Source organism: Wyeomyia smithii, chromosome 3 (genome assembly GCF_029784165.1).
Source record: "Wyeomyia smithii strain HCP4-BCI-WySm-NY-G18 chromosome 3, ASM2978416v1, whole genome shotgun sequence".
Lineage (NCBI taxonomy): Eukaryota > Metazoa > Arthropoda > Insecta > Diptera > Culicidae > Wyeomyia > Wyeomyia smithii.
Genome location: NC_073696.1, coordinates 127,645,171 through 127,661,859, shown reverse-complemented (window position 1 = coordinate 127,661,859; position 16,689 = coordinate 127,645,171). Strand labels below are relative to the sequence as shown.

The window sequence follows — 16,689 nt, the reverse complement described above, 5'->3', positions numbered from 1 at the left end:
AATCTATACCGTGTCATCACCCTAGTACCCCAAGTGCTCAAAATGCTGATCAAACAAAGACACGAAATCAAAGGAATATGTTCCGTTGCATGCTAGAACAGTATCCAAATGGAGCATTTTAATAGATTTTTGCGGTTTCTTCGGCAGACAAAACTTTTACTTCTGTGGTTTCGCTATATGCATATTGCTTGACGGCACAACTGGATACAGCACCAAACAACAAACTGATGGGCTGAAAGTGATGGGTTCATTGATTGCTAGCTTCCCACCATAAGTCGTTCCAAGAAGCTAAAAGTTTTCTTTTGTTTTCCTTCACAATCATTTTTGGCTTAGTTTTATTGTAATCAATGTGGAGTAGAAACAAACAAACGAACCATCCTTCAATTTGAATACAACTTTGTACAGACTCCATCTTTCAGAAATCATAATTATTTTGACGCAAATACGACCAACTACATACATTAACCATATAAAACAAAACATAAAATTGTTAATATTTGAAACACTTCAAAAGTCAATGTATGCCGTATAAAACATCAGTTGAAACTTCTCACTTGTTTACATATTAAGAATAGTGTACCGAGAAAATGAAAAGGTAGGCTGGCATTTTGCAAGTGTTTACTGTTATATTCATAACAGGTTTCTAGTTTGTGTATGTATTATTTACTGATAACTTTAAACATAACATAATAGTTATAAAAATAAATATGTCGCCATTTGACAAATAAGGAAGCCTCTATTAGTATTATTCGAAATAAAATTTATCATTGTAATTTGCTTACTATGGCCGACTCACAGTGTCGTTCAGTGAAAGGAAGCGCGAAGCCTTTTGTGCCTCTTAACGCCTTTTATTGCACCAACGTCAGCTTCGTTATCTCTACAGAGCATCTGTTCTGACAAGTTGATCATATCACTTCTCATATACCGATTTTCCTTCTATCCATTTTCGCATCAGACAAAGCTCGAGACATTTCTGCCGGAAGCGAAAAACTAGTTCACAACTGCCTCCCGTACTGCACCCTATGAATACACATGAATATCTGAGGCTCGACAAGCAACAGCAGGATTAAACTGCATTTTTAATCCGCCATTTGTGACTTTACTCATAGTTTTCTCGTTGAGCCTTATCTCTTACTTTTCGTTGGGTGAGAAAAACCCGTTGACATGCTGCATTGAATAAAAAAAATACATTTACTGTAACCCACAGAGTATAAAGGGCAAAATAGACTATCAAACTCGGGCTCAGTTGGTACTGAAGCTTTCGAATGAGCGAGCTTTCATAAAATAGCCAAATTAAAATTGTCAACCAAATTCCCATCATACCCCAATATCTCCCAACAGTACAAACTAAAAAAATCCGATGCCGGTGAACAATGAACTTTGTGGCACGCGAATACAATTCTCAGACTAAAAAAGAAGTGATGAATGTGCCAGCAAATATAGCAAAAACGAAACAGTATGCTGAAAATTCTAGGTAACAAGGTTCGATCTGCTGCATTTGTGTGAAAAAAAATGCATGTATAACAAGTCGAATATGGGCAGTCAGGACGTCAGGGACGTCACGAGGGAAATCCTACTGCCATCTGCCGAGCACATCGGGTAGTGTGGATTAAATATTTAAGCATATGCTTGCCTATGTCCTCTCTGGATGAATAAGCACCGCAGATTATATGTATGTATGCCGAGGCACGTCTGGTGGATCATTGAACTTTGTGTAATGTGAAAGTAGTGTTTAATAGCGCAGCAGTGCTTTTTATGCATGATAGCAATGTGTTCAGACATTCTTTACGTTTTCGTATATGGAAATGTAATGATGCAAAAACCCGAACTCGATGCTATGGATCATAAATGCCTACTTCTAGCATTTATAGCAACTTGCAATCGGGTTTTCTTTTCCGTAGAAGAAACATACTATCTGAGCAACCGGATTGATATTATTCATATGATATAAAAACCAGCTGATTTGAAAGCACAGAAAATGCGATCTACAGGAAAATATTTTAATAGTATCAATTCGAGAGCGAAAACACGAAATAATCTACACCCTGCGATGTGATTTGGCCTTTTTCATACAATCTTTATTATTTGTTCAAATGTAATCTACATACACTCCATTTTCTTTTTCTTATGTTTATTATGCACCTTTTAACTACTCGGTCATTCAGGTGCTTCGAGTATTCGATATGTTAATGTATAATATGTATAATAAGTTTCAATCAAATTAAATTCTTGTATACAAATAGATGTCCAATTTCCTAAATATATTGTATATTTTTGAATGTTTGAAATTCGATGACACTGGTCAACACAGGTTTGGTCATAGAGCTCAAACTGTAAAAAATAGGAAAGACTATAGCTTTCTAACCTTTTTTGTGAATTTTGGTGCCCCTAGCAAGCTAGGAAGTGCGTGTTTAGTAATTGCTCAGCGGACTCGTCGCTTAATTTAACACTTCATTTAAGTTGCTGAAGACTTTACACACTTCCGAGCTGGTTAAAGGCAACAAAATTCACAAGAAGGAGTAAAGAAGCTAATCTTTTATTTACTTTCAATTTCAGTTCAAGTCTTCAGAAACTTGAATGAAGTTTTGCGGTAAGCAAACGTAGAAGCGAAAGGGAAAAGTTGATGAAAGATGACTTTTAGAAAATCATCAAAATATTCATATAAAAATATTAAAAAAAAATATTTAAAACAACACACTGCTCGAATATAACGACACCTCTCACATATGAGCCGTTGCGGACCAGAGTGGTCTATGTGCCATCGAGCAAATTGTTCAGGAGAAGCAATTTTCGAAAAATCTCTGAATAAAATTCTGTTCAACGAATACTTTCAAACAAAATGTTCTAATATAAAGGTTATGAAGTGGTTTAACATTGGGATACATAAAATTAACAGTTTCTTTGCGAAATCGGTGATTTTATCTCACCAATGTACACAGACCACTCTGACTTCATATATATATTCACTGGAATCCTCGAATCGTTTCGGAACAGAGTGGTCTATGTACACAAACCTGGTAAATGACAAAGAAAATGACGGTAAATCGTATAAAATGGCTAGTGTCACATGTTATATAACACAGATAGCATGTCACATGTAAAATGGCACGTGTTACATTACATGTAACACAAGATATTACATATTACATAATATTTTACATGTTACGTTTTTCATGTTACATTGCATGTAACATGTTACATATCACGTGTGACATGTACAAAACAAGTGGCATGTTCCTTATCACATGTAATATGCTACATGTAACGTGTTACATGATAGTATTACATCGATTTATGTACATAGACCACTCTGTTTCGAAACAAAACGGCCATTCTGTTTCGGACGAATTTTCAACACGGAATAAATCAGCTTTGAAGTTCGATTTTCCGAAATTTTCTTTATCTCCCAACTTCAGCTTCTTGAGTAGATGCGGTTTATGCAAAAAACTCATTTTCGAAAAAAATGGTCTTTAGACCACTCTGGTCCGCAACGGTTCATATTTTAATTCAAATATAATTTCAAAAAACCTCAATATTCATTTTGGCTGTTATATGGTAACATAGGTCAGTTTTCCAAAAACCGAAAGTCGTCATCTTGGATTTCAAAATGGTGTCTGGAATCGATTTCACAATCGAATACACATCAGAATCAATCAAAATATACATCAGAATCGATTGGAACAATACCTAGTTTATTTAATCATTCCGCTTCTTATATATTACATACATAACTTTTCTTTAAATCATAAACCGCAGTTAAGTAGCGAAAATATATATCTTATTTGATGCGGATCGTCGTATTTTGTCGGTTAACTCTACCATAATAAGTTATTTATTCTTTACCGATAAAGTTGAAAACAATAAACCTACTTCGATACGCAATTATCTTTTATTTTTGCCAAGACAACAGCGCGGTGTTTGAATGAATCAATGAAGGAATAAAAAATGAAAAAAAAAATGACTCAATAATAAAATTTCATTTTCAAATGTCGACGCATATATAGTTGTGTGTTACGCTGTCGATGCGACGGTAAAACTCACGACGTAAAGTTCCAATAGAAATTGGAATCGTCGCGACAACACAAATTTTCTCCACCAGACGGTTTTTTTCCTATTAGATGATGCACAAATGCTTGCACGTTTCTGCATCCCAAAAACCATTTGCTCGTCTGGTGTTGCACACTAAAGAGAGAAAAACACACACTGTTTTGTGGCTTGAATGCAGGAAAAGCATATAATTTTTTTTTTCAGCAATCCCAAAGGAGAATAGTGAAAATGTTTTCTCATTCAGCAGTACATCGTGGGAAAAGCGTTTGCACTAGGCAAGACTTTGGAGTTACGATATACTAATTGAGATAATCGATAATTTGCTATATGAAGCGTAACAGAAGTATTGTAGGAAAGTCAGTTGCCCGAAAATTGGTATTAAAATTTACTACCAGTGTCTTCCTAGCAGGAAATACTGAGTTAGAGCAGAATTTATATGCAGTTTTCACCCGTCTGGATTAAGTTTCCTCTCTGAATTTGACAATCGCTTTGTTCTTCCTTGTCGCTGGAAAAAGAACCGAAACAACATTAAAAGAAGAATCCGCCCAGTTGAGATAGAAGCTTCTACAGTTGGAGGTATGCCATGTATTTTGATCGAGACGACAAAGGAATGCAGTTTGTTATTCGGTTCTAAATTTTTGAACATATTATTATTACGGATTTTTTTTTATTTAATGTGTTGCGATTATGATATAGATGTTTCTCATTTCTCATAACTCTATTTTTGCTACGAAACGTGCTTAGGACCTTGTTGTTACTAGTTACTTTGAAACTGTGGTATTACGAGCATATGATTTTTGATAGCGTAATGCAGAGAAGATTACAATAACTAAGTAACACTGGTCAACACAGGTGTGGTCCTAAAAAAATGTAAGATTGTAGGTTTTTAGCCATTCCTATGAATTTTGGTGCCCCCAGCCACTAACATTTCTCCAGAGACTTAAATGATTTTTCTCGTAAACATAACGTTGGAGCGACGAATCCGGCAAGCAATTACTATGCGAACGCTCACATAAGTTGAGGCTAGAGACACCAAAAGCGTAGGAAGATACCGGGTAGCTAGAGCTGCAGAAAAAAGACTCCATCGCCGGAAGAAACGACAGCATTGGGAGCGTATTCTTGCGGAGGAGGAAGGTTGCTTCTCCAAGCACGATACGAGAAGCTTCTAGAAAAATTGATGGAATCAGCCCCTGTAATATCCAACGATAGGGAGGGGAACCTGACTACCAATAGAACGGAGGTGGCCAAGCGTTGGAAGGAACACTTTAGTGTGCTGTTGAATGGTGAAGAAAACAGTGTAGTCGAAGGAGTAGAATAGTGATTGAGGGTGATGGCAAAGCTGTCGACCCACCATCCATGGACGAGGTGAAGAAAGCAAAGAACTGCAAAGCAGCCGGTAAGGACGGCATTCCAGCCGATCTCTTTAAAGTCAGAAGCAAACAGCTGTATCGTGCTTTACACCGGATCATGCTGAGAGTGTGGTCTGTGGGGCTGAGTGTGGGACTGTAGTAGTTATCGGGACATAACCCTTCTCAACACCGTTTACAAAATTCTCTTCCGTATTCTGTTCCATAGACTGAGGCCGTTGTCGGAGACCTTTGTTGGCGATTGCAAATGTGGTTTACAACTTGCAGGCTCACCATCTGTTTATAGACTTCAGAGCATCGAACGATACAGTTAAGAGAAATGAGTTTTGGCAAATTATGCTCGAACATGGTTTCCCAACAAAACCAATTAGACTGATACGTGCTACCCTTGAAGGCTCTACATTATGCGTCAGGATAGCCAGTGAGATATAGGACTCCTTCGTGACGTTAGATGGTTTGAAGCAGGGAGACGGGCTGTCAAACTTGTTGTTACCATCGCATTGAAGGGTGCTATACGGAGGGCTGGCGTGCAAAGAAGCGGCACCATCATTGCAAAGTCTCACATGCTTCTAGGTTTTGCGGACGTAATCGACATCATTGGTATCAACCGTAGAGCAGTGGAAGAGGCCTTCGGACCTCTCAAGAGGGAAGCTGCGAGAATAGGGCTCATCATTAACTCTAGCAAAACGAAACGCATGGTGGCTGCTAGAGAGCGTGGTAGTCCGACGGATTTTGTGCTGAGTTGACTTTTGAAGTAGTTGACGAATTTGTTTACCTGGGTATATCAGTGACACGTGACAACGAGGTTAGCCGTGAGATAAAGAGAGGGATATCAGCTGCAAACAAGGCCTTATACGGATTATGTAAGCAGCTGAGGTCCTGCAGCCTGCAAACCCGTACTAAACTTGCACTCTACAAAACACTAATCCTTTCTTTGGCGCTCTACGGCCATGAAGCATGGACGTTGGAAGAGGCCGATCGGCGAGCTCTTGGTGTTTTTTTGCGTTCAATCCTTGGCGGCAAACTAAAAAATGTTGTTTGGCGTAGGTGCATGAATTATGAAGTGTACCAGATGTTCAAATCGGTGGATATAGTTAAGCGGATAAAACACGGCAGGTTGCAAAGGGCATGTAGCTATAATGCCGGAAGAACGGCCAGCAAAGACTATATTTAGCAGAAATCCCGATAGAGGCCGTTGACTTCGAGGTAGGCTCCGCACTCGTTAGATGTGTGCTGTCGACGAGGATGCCCACGAAATAGTTATTAGAGGAGATTGGAGGATAGCCCAAGACCGAGTGACATGGCGACGTATTCTGGACTCGGCATTGGATCGACAATCGGTCTGTGGCCGTAAAAGTAAAGTAAGTAAGGAGCACCAAAATTCACAGGAATGGGTTAAGAGCTATGGTCTTTCTGGGGCAGCACTTTTTTCGCTTTTCTCGACCAGTGTAATCTCTTGAATTTCGAACACAGCGGCAAAACAAATAAAACTATCTCAGTAAATTGCAAAATTCGTTCTTTGACATTTTTACAGGTTGTGGTTTCTTGTTTGCAGTGCACAAATCATTAGATTCAATAAAGCATGTTTTGACGTAGAACTACGACTTTAACTAAGGTTTATAGAGGTGTTAAAGGAAATATAAAATCGGAACAGGGAACGCTCATGTTCAATTTAAAGTACTTATAACTCGGTTAGTTTTCAACGAATTTCTTTCGTTTCTGCAGCAATCAATTGCAAAATTAGCTACGCATTCGCTCAAGTGCTTGTAATCATAGCTGAGCTGCATACATGCATGCGATTCAATAATAATTTCCCTAGAACGGTCAACAAATATTCTATCTAATTAACGCACTCTGCGCTGTATAAAAGTCTGATTCCGGCACAAACAAGTACCATATAGAATATCAATGCGCGACGCGCCACAGTGTGGCTGAGAGTATAGAAACTTACGCTATCTGCTTCCATCCGACACAAACAGAGTGTTGTTCCTCAGCCGCACAAGTGCAATATGCAACACGCAACAGCGTAACAGACTGTTGCGTGGCTTACAATGCTACACCTCCTACTATTTGCTTCCACACGACACCAAGAGAACTTGATTGTCTCCTTTCCTAGCCGCAACACGATATAAATTGTTATTTTTTTTGCATTCGCGTTCCTCTGTGGTGCCCATGGTTTTAACAACGTCGCTCAAACCATGCACGATTTGACGATCTCTTTGGGTATTTTTCGTCGTGACTGTCTTATTTAGCCTTCCTGAGTCTGGTGCCTCGGTTGTTACGGTGATTTTTTTTGTTCATAGAACATTTATTTGACACGACATAATCACGACGAAATTGCAAACCAAAACTTAGGTTGAATTAGTTGAGGCGAATGTCCCGTAACAATTATCACTCCACTTGAACTGTGTTTTTAGTAATGTTTGAGGTGAAACGGTTCCAGCTGGTCTCGAGGTCCAGTGCTGGCCTAACAAGCCAGTCACCGTAGGTTCGAGTCTCGGTTCGGGAGATACTGTTAGTGTCAGTAGGATCGTAGCGCTAGCCCCGCAATTGTCCTGTACACTTATCAGTTGGCTGCGAAGTCTGTGTCGAGGTCGAGGTCCGACAGTGGTACCACAGTCGTTTGAACCACACAGGAGGTGTCCAGGCCCACTGTCATGGATTTTCGACTGTGCCCATAATTTTTTATCGAAGCACTTCTTGCTTGGAAGCCATCTCAATAACTGTAAATTGCAGATTACAGATTATGACGAAATTTTGCACAGGTAAACTTCTCAATCTAAACTGGTTCTACCCAAAACTTTATTAATTTAAACACTTGCAATAAAGAGTTCGTTTGTATTTCAATCTGGCTCTTAAAACATGAATGTAGCAATAAAAAAACCTAAATTAATCCACCTAACGGTCAGACCCAGCCTTTCTCATTCAAACTTATTATTTGTAAAAATAGATTTACATGAACGCTTCAATCCAATAAATGTGTATTCACTTTTTGGGTTCTAAAATAATGATGTTGTAATATAAGTATAAAATATGAAATTTGACGTAATGTAAATGCTCAATAAATAGCGAAATAAAAGAGCGATACCGGGAACATTCAAATGGTACGATAGCACATTTAAATTATATTGTGGCCACATATATTGATCAAAGCAGGTATAGTTTTAAAAAGCCTTTGAATTTCTTTTCTTTCCATAACTTTTGAACCACATATCAATTTGTTATGAAGTTTGTTATTTGTAAGTTTGAGAGATGACTCGTTCGTATGACACTAGTAATGTTCAAAGAAGTCTTGTAATCTTTGAGATAATAGAATTTCGTTGTTTTATTAACAATTTAATACATAACGGTTGCTTAGTTCGATTATAATCAAATGACATGGGAACGTATAGGGCAGCCCAACTTTGAAACCACGTGTTAAATCATAATTCATCAGTTAACCCTTAACTAGCCTGTTCATCTGATAATACAATTGATCAAATCGGTTGTGTACCTTCTGTGATAATGAAGTTTTGTGATTTTCACAATTCGGTACATTACAGACGAAGTTACAGTTCGATTACAGTAAAATTCAATAGGGTGTTATGAGTCAGCTAGACCTTTCATTTGACACTTATTTCGTAAAAATCGGTTCAGACATCTCTGAGAAAGTGAGTGAGTTTATGTATTCTTCGGAATATGTTTCTTTTTATAGCTAGATTTCTCATTTTTCCCATTACAGGCAAAGTAAGTCCGATTGCAAAAAAATTAATAGGGTCTTATGGGGTAACTAGACCTTTCATATGACACTGATTTTGTGGAAATCGGTCCAGCCATCTCTGAGAAACAATAGTGAAATTAAACAGTCTTCAGAAGACGTTTCTTTTCATAACTTTTGAACCACATGTTCAATCTATATAAAATTCAAAAGTTAAGGGTTTTTAAAATAGCCCGTTCATTTGATACCAATTTTATTGAAATCGGTTGTGTGGTATTGATGTTTCGTGATTCTTACATTCTTAAACAAAACCTTCAAAATAAAATCCAATTACAATGGCAACTAGAACTTTCATTTGCATATAATTTCATTAAAATCGGTCCAGCCATCTCTGAGAAAAGTGAGTGAAAATAAAAATATGCACACACACACACACACACACACACACATACAGAAAATGCTCAGCTCGTCGACCTGAGTCGAGTGATATATGCCATTCGGCCTTTTGGAGTACTTTCATATCTTCGGTTTTGCAAATGATTGCTATACCTTTCTAGGAGAAAGGCGAAAAGTTAAAAAAGTTAATTAGAAGTAAAATATTCGTGCTGAAGAAATAGCGAAATAAAAGAAATGACTTTGAATTTCGTACACTTCAATCACGAGCAGTACCGGGAACGTACGAATAGCACAATACCAAATTTAAATTTTGTTGAGGCCATATGTTTTGATCAAAGCAGTTACAGTTTTAAATAGTCTTTGAATTTCGTTTCTTTTCATAACTTTTGAACCACATATCATTCATTGCTATGAAATTTCTTACTTGTGAGTTTGAGAGACAACCCGTTCAAATAAGTCGTGTGATCTTCGAGATAATAGACTTTCGTTGTGTTTATAATTTAATACATAACGGTTGGAATAAAAATACGATTATAGTCAAATCAAATGGGAACCTATGGGAAAGCCAAACTTTTCATTTGACACTCAGATTGTTGAATTTAGTCCAGCCATTTTCGGGAAAACGAGTGAATTTGAAAAGTCACCGGAACATGTTTCTTTTCACAATTTTTGAACCACGTGTTTAATCAATATAAAATTCATCAATTAACCTTTAACTAGCCCGTTCATTTGATACCAATATTGTTCAAATCGGTTGTGTACTTTCTGAGATAAATAAGTTACGTGATTTTCACATTCTGGTACTTTACAGACGAAGTTACAGTCCGATTACATTGAAATTCAAAAGGGTGTTATGAGGCAGCTAGACCTTCCATTTGACACAAATTTCGTGAAAACCGGTTCAGCCATCTCTGAGAAAAGTGAGTGAGTTTGAGTAGTCTTCGGAATATGTTCCTTTTCATAGCTGGATTTCACATTTTTAAACATAACAGGCAAAGTAATAGTCCGATTGCAAAACAAATCAATAGGGTCTTATGGGACAATTAGACCTTCCATTTGACACTGATTTTATGAAAATCGGTTCAGCCATCTCTGAGAAACATGAGTGAGATTAAACACTCTCCAGAACACGTTTCTTCGAATAATTTCTGAACCACACGTTCAATCTTCATGAAACTCAAAAGTTAAGGGTTCTTTAAGTAGCTTGTTCATTTAAAACCAGTTTTGTTAAAATCGGTTGAGTAGTTTCTGAGATAATAATGTTTCGTGATTTTAACATTTTTGAACATAACCTCTGAACTAAAAATCCGATTGCAATGAAATTCAATAGGGTCTTATGGGGCAACTAGACCTCTGATTTGCAATTAATTTCATTGAGATCGGTCCAGCCACCTCTGAGAAAATCGAGTGAGATTGGGAGAGCGTTACACACACATACATACACACACATACGCACACACACACATACAGAAAATGCTCAGCTCTTCAAACTAAGTCGATTGATATACGAGATTCGACACTTTGGAGCACTTTTATACCTTTGGTTTTTCCAGTGATTGCTATACCTTTCTAGGAGAAAGGCAAAACATAGTTTAGTAGATTTCGCGATAGCTATGATGTTTTAAAGAAAGATTTTTCAATATTAACATGTTCATAAAGAGATAAATTACAAAATTACGATATTAATAGTTATGAATTTTAAACTCTGTATTATAATTACAATTCTTTGATTTTATTGATTCATGTCAAAATGCTCCATTACACCACGTAAAGGAAAAAATAATAGTTTTAAAATGTAGTCTAGATTGCTCAATTTTTGAAACGAATAAATAAACTCGTAGAATTCAACTAAACGTAATTACTAGATGAACAATTTGTCTAAAGTATTGGCTTAATTTTTTCTACTTCCAGAATTTCCCCGCTTACATCGCCTGCCCGAAGGACCAACAGTACCAGTAGCAGTAGCAACACTCGAAGTCCGGTGCACAGTAATATTTATCACCAGCATCATCGTAACAGTGCAGGTCACTCCGAGTGGCGCACACGGAATGTGATGCGCCACTCGGATTCGATCTGCAGTTCTGTCAGTGATAAACTCCCCTCGAACGATGTCACAGTTATTGCCAAAAGTCCTACACAGACGACACTGGTAGGTAGAAGAAGTAACGTGGAAACTCATTTTCCTTTAGACTAAGATGATGTTCAACTCGATCGAACCGTTATAAGACAAAAAAGGGATTTTTATTTTTCACTTGTAACCTGTATTAACAACAAACACTTGACGTCCCTTAATACACATGACTGTTAATATAATAATATTGATATTATTAATTTTTTTAAAAAAAAACGTAATAAAAATATCAGTGTACAGAATGTTAAAACTGCCGGAAAACGTTACATACTCCGCACCGTAGTAAATCTTGCCACATTATTGCTTTTCAAATAGTTATGCAACAGATTTTCTTCACTCACATTGAAATCAAATGCAACCCACGTACACCGTTTTCGACAGTAATGTTAAAAATTTCATGCAAATTGTATTAATAAATCTGATCTATTTAAATTGTTTGCCATACCCCAAGAAACGACTTGTGCCAGTAACCAGCCGACTGAACATGCCGCGTCTTATCGTCGGTTAAATCGTAGACCACACCACGAAACGGTTGGGTATTCGTATCATAGCATAATTTACTGATGTGTAAGGAGGACTACGCGTTGTCGTTTGCTTTTGCTATGCGAAATGGATGGTTTCGACACAGTCACTTCTTCGTACTTCGATGATAAAAACGCGACTGTGGATAAAATCCTGTGTCATTAAAATAGCTTAAAATTTACACGCAATTTAAAATTAGCTGCAAATGCCCGGTTGTAATTTACCATCGAAAATGTTTTAAATTAACGCACTGTTTGAAATTGGCGCCGTTAAACATTAAATTGTATTTGTGCCGTGTCAAATAAATGTTATGTGAAGAAAAAAAAAAACGCACTGTTTACCATCTGTACAAAATTATCTCCAGTAGTAGCTCACTTAACATTCATTGTTTTTACAGTACAGTATCTCAGGCGGCACCCATGAATTATTTTGAAGTAGACTCGCTTAAACAAAATATCTCTCTTTATTTCCGTTGCTCTAGCTGCAATAAATTTCAAGCAACATGTAACATCGAAAGAGAACCATAACAATCTATAATGTAATTCAACCAAAGCATAAATCACCCAGGGTAAAACATTTTTACGCACTAAGGACTTGGAAACATTTAGCGTAGCTGAAATTGGTGAACATTAGAAAAGAAAAATATCACGAGCAATTGAAAAAACGATAGTTGCATTGTTTTTAAATATAAATTTCAGTATGTGCTATCTCTTACTTATTCAAAGGAAAAAAAGTATGCGGTTCTGATTTCATTCTCCTGCTTTCATATAAAGCTGTCAGTATTGCACAAAACTGATCGTAAGAGATTTTCCCGAATTTTGATTATTTTTACTTTTTCCTTTTTTTCATTACAGCCAAAAACTCGTCCCTCCAATGTTTTACCTACACGGTACGCAAGTCTTCCATGTTCCAGCCCTCCCAAACAGGCGGACCCGAGCGAGCCCAGTGGAGGAAGTTTAGACGACGGGCGCAACAAACTGGGTGGCATCGGTATAAGCGCTGTGCACGATGCCGTCCTGCGAGGGATGACGAGAATGCCAGGTTAGTATTCGATGCACAAGTGTTGAACGGTTGGCCTTAAAACCACCAACTTTGTAAGCTCGGTGCATAGTTGGAGAATGATGGTGATAACCGAATATCATATTGACTAGGAAGCTTGTTTATTTTAATATTCCAGTTTCCAGTCGGATGACTATAAAAATCTCACTATACTCACTTCCCCCATAAAATGAAACTTTTGCAATCACATTCAAATGTCATGGCATCTGCCATAGAATACGGGATGCATTTACTTTATTTCCATAGAAACGACTTAAAGTATGCATTGTTGTAATTCGAGTTGGTCAAACAAACTCAAAAATATATATTAAATTTCATAGACGACTGCTTCCGTAAATAGGTCACCAATGTATAATAACGATGTTGAATGAGATTTTTGGAAATGAGATAAAGTACCATGGATCGGGGTGAAATTGATCAATTTTTATAACAATTTCCAATTAACTAGCTTCATGTACATTTTTCCCAAAACAGTATAATTTTAAAACAAGTACTGATATGTGCTCCAGTAAACCTCTATGGCTATTGGTGAAATTTCGTTCGTCTACTTCATGAAATAAATTCGATAATTCTATGAGGTACTATGAGATAAAATTGGGGTGAAATTTATCACCATTGAAATCCATACATTCTTTTGGCAATGTGCTTTTTTTCGATATGCTAAAGATAAATGATGATTTCTGTGCTGAAAAATATCATTTACACCTAATTTGGAAACGAAAATAACGATATTTCAGGTTAAAATTTGTTTATTTTGGTTCACGAGCTGCTTGTTGCAAAATTTGCTCTTATTTGATCGTCTTTAGACCGATTTCAATTCGGTGTATTGCAAAAGCTCAAAAACTAGCTCTGAAATTAAAATCTTTGTTGTTTCCTGCGAATTCATCAGTATTTCTTTAATGGTATGGAGTGATCATTGTTGAAAATAACGTTTTTTCAGCTTTTATCAAACTTTACTCACTTCTCCAAATTTAACGTAATTAACCTTCAACGAAGAGTACTTTAAGTAAATTCAATATTTTTTTTTTGTTATTTGGAAACTTGTTTGATCAAATTTGATTAAGTTTTGACTGAGTTAGAAGAATTTTTCGAGAATATGTAAAATTGCACCGGGCATGCAAGGGTTAACTTTGACAGGTGTGTGAATCATGCAAAAGTTGCGTTTAAGGACACGTTAACATTGCCTAGTGTTGTAAGAGCAATATCTTTTGATTAGTATTTTTTATCACGAATTGTTAGGTGATCAATTTCACCCCACTGATCAATTTCATCCCATTCCACGGTACAATGTTTGGTTTTAGTATTCGAATATTATTTTTATTTATTGCTAAAAAATTTCCTAGTGGGAAAAACTAGCAAAGAGCGTTCAAATTTTTTTAGCCAGCGATGATGACATGAATAATTTGTACAAATTAATTGTAGATGATATAAATGCTGATTTTGTCAGAGATGTATTTCTCTGTAAACCAGTTCCTACAAGCAAAATGAATAAAGGCAAGAACAACTCAACCATCCGTTTGCTCCAGGATAGTTTTCATTTTAGCTGGCGCATCACACTAAAGATTTGCATATGATTTGAATAGCCTACAGTAGTTTTGAAAGTTTCTCCAAGTTAGACAAACTCCTTCAGTCAACACGATTTCTAAATCAAAATTTAATACACTCGAAAATTCAACAATCAACATACTGGTGTATGCAAAAAATACAATAAATTCTCAGTGTTAACCGGAGAAGGCAACCGTAGGAATTGAAATCAAATTATAAACAATTTCACGCGCTGTTGACTTCTCAGAGCTCAAGTGTATTTTGCAGATGTTAAACCAGTGAGAGATTCCTCCACTTAATTCAAGCCCCCGAGCACCCGACAGCTTCAATAGGATTACCTTGATTGACAAGTCACCGACAACAATGAATAATCCTCTTTACTAACTGTGCGTCTTGAACTGTCCTACAGATCAGACGTTTTTTCGGTTGCTTGTGGACTGGTCTTTGACTGCCTATAGCTTCAAAGTTTGTGTTTTGTCAGTGTGCCTTTTAAAGACTACCTGAAAGTTATAGTTATTTCCCATCAGTCTTTCTCAAGACTACCTACTTTTGAATTTAACATTTGTTTTAACATTTTTCGTATCACCTGAAATGGCTGGACGGAAAAAGAAACCTCGCATCGCTGCGGGGAGGAAAAGAGAGGCATCTCTTTCTGACACTTCGAGTGTCTGTAGTGACAATCCTTTTGATATTTTGCCTGAGCAAGAAGCTGGTGAAATGGAAGTTACCAATAATGAAACTATACAAAATATAAAATCTTTAAAAAAGGAGAAAGTTCCACCTATTGTGGTAACTATTTCTTCTGAATTTAATATATTCAAAAAGGAACTTTCAACGTTTGTTTCTGACGTTAAAGTTACCTATCAAATTGGCCGTAGAGGTGAATGCCGCTTATTAGCCGACTCAGTAAAGGGTCGTGATCGTCTTGTTCAGTATTTAACTGATAAGATGTACAAATTTTTTACATATGACACCAAGAACGCCAAGCCGTTCAAGGTTGTCTTGAAAGGTCTCACCAACGATCAAACCGTTGATGAGATCAAACTTACTTTAACAGAATTACTTGGCATAGCCCCTACCCAAGTAATTCTAATGAAACAAAAATCACGAGGCGAAAACAGTCAGAGAACTGGAATTTCCCTTTTTTTTTTTTCTTCACATAACATTTATTTGACACGGCACAAATACAATTTAATGTTTAACGGCGCCAATTATATCTGATGACTTAAAAACTAAAGCAAATTTTTTATCCTCGCTGCCGACTACGAGCTGAAATTAAGTCTAACTTAAAACTAGCATGGGATTTCCAATCAGTGTTTTGTTGTTCAATGGTCGTCTGATAATCGTCGAATGGCATGTATGGATTCGTTCTGCTGAGCCACAATGTCGTGAGTTGGGACAGAGGCTCGTAGTCCTTGGGTCCTGGTTCAATTGTGCGGGGTCTGGTTGCTGGTTTTGTGCTTAAGGTTCAAACGTGTTCTTGTCGTTTTGTTGGGTGTAGACGGAGGGGAACGGGACTAGACTGGGGCGTGGATGGATTTCAGGAAAACGTATATAAGGGACATGTAGGATAGGTCACGGCTCGCCAAGACATCACGAACAGGAACAGCCGGCTGTCTACCCTCGGCCTGCAGGGAAGCTATTAATTTAGACCTGGCGTCACGGTGTACAGGGCATGACCAAACCACATGCTCTATGTCGTGATAACCTTCACCACAGGCACAGATACCACTTTCCCCGAGCCCAACACGACGGAGGAGCGCGTCAAATCTATAGTGATTGGACATAAGCCGGGACATCACGCAAATGAAATCCCGACCTACATCCAACCCCTTGAACCACGGGTTCGTCGATACTTTGGGGATTATGGAATGTAACCACCTTCCCAATTCCCCTCTGGTCCAAGCATTTTGCCAACTGATGAT

General features: G+C 37.3%; 1 protein-coding gene across 9 annotated transcripts in view; it reads left to right on the top strand.

Moving 5' to 3' along the window:
• Window positions 1–16,689, top strand: part of LOC129733237 (mucin-2) — a 190,856-nt gene that overhangs the window by 122,559 nt on the left and 51,608 nt on the right. For all 9 annotated transcript variants that reach the window (XM_055694921.1, XM_055694917.1, XM_055694923.1 and 6 more), the window contains 2 exons: window positions 11,419–11,656; window positions 13,015–13,201. In XM_055694921.1, coding sequence (XP_055550896.1) covers window positions 11,419–11,656; window positions 13,015–13,201 — 425 coding nt within the window. The remainder of the gene's footprint in view (window positions 1–11,418; window positions 11,657–13,014; window positions 13,202–16,689) is intronic.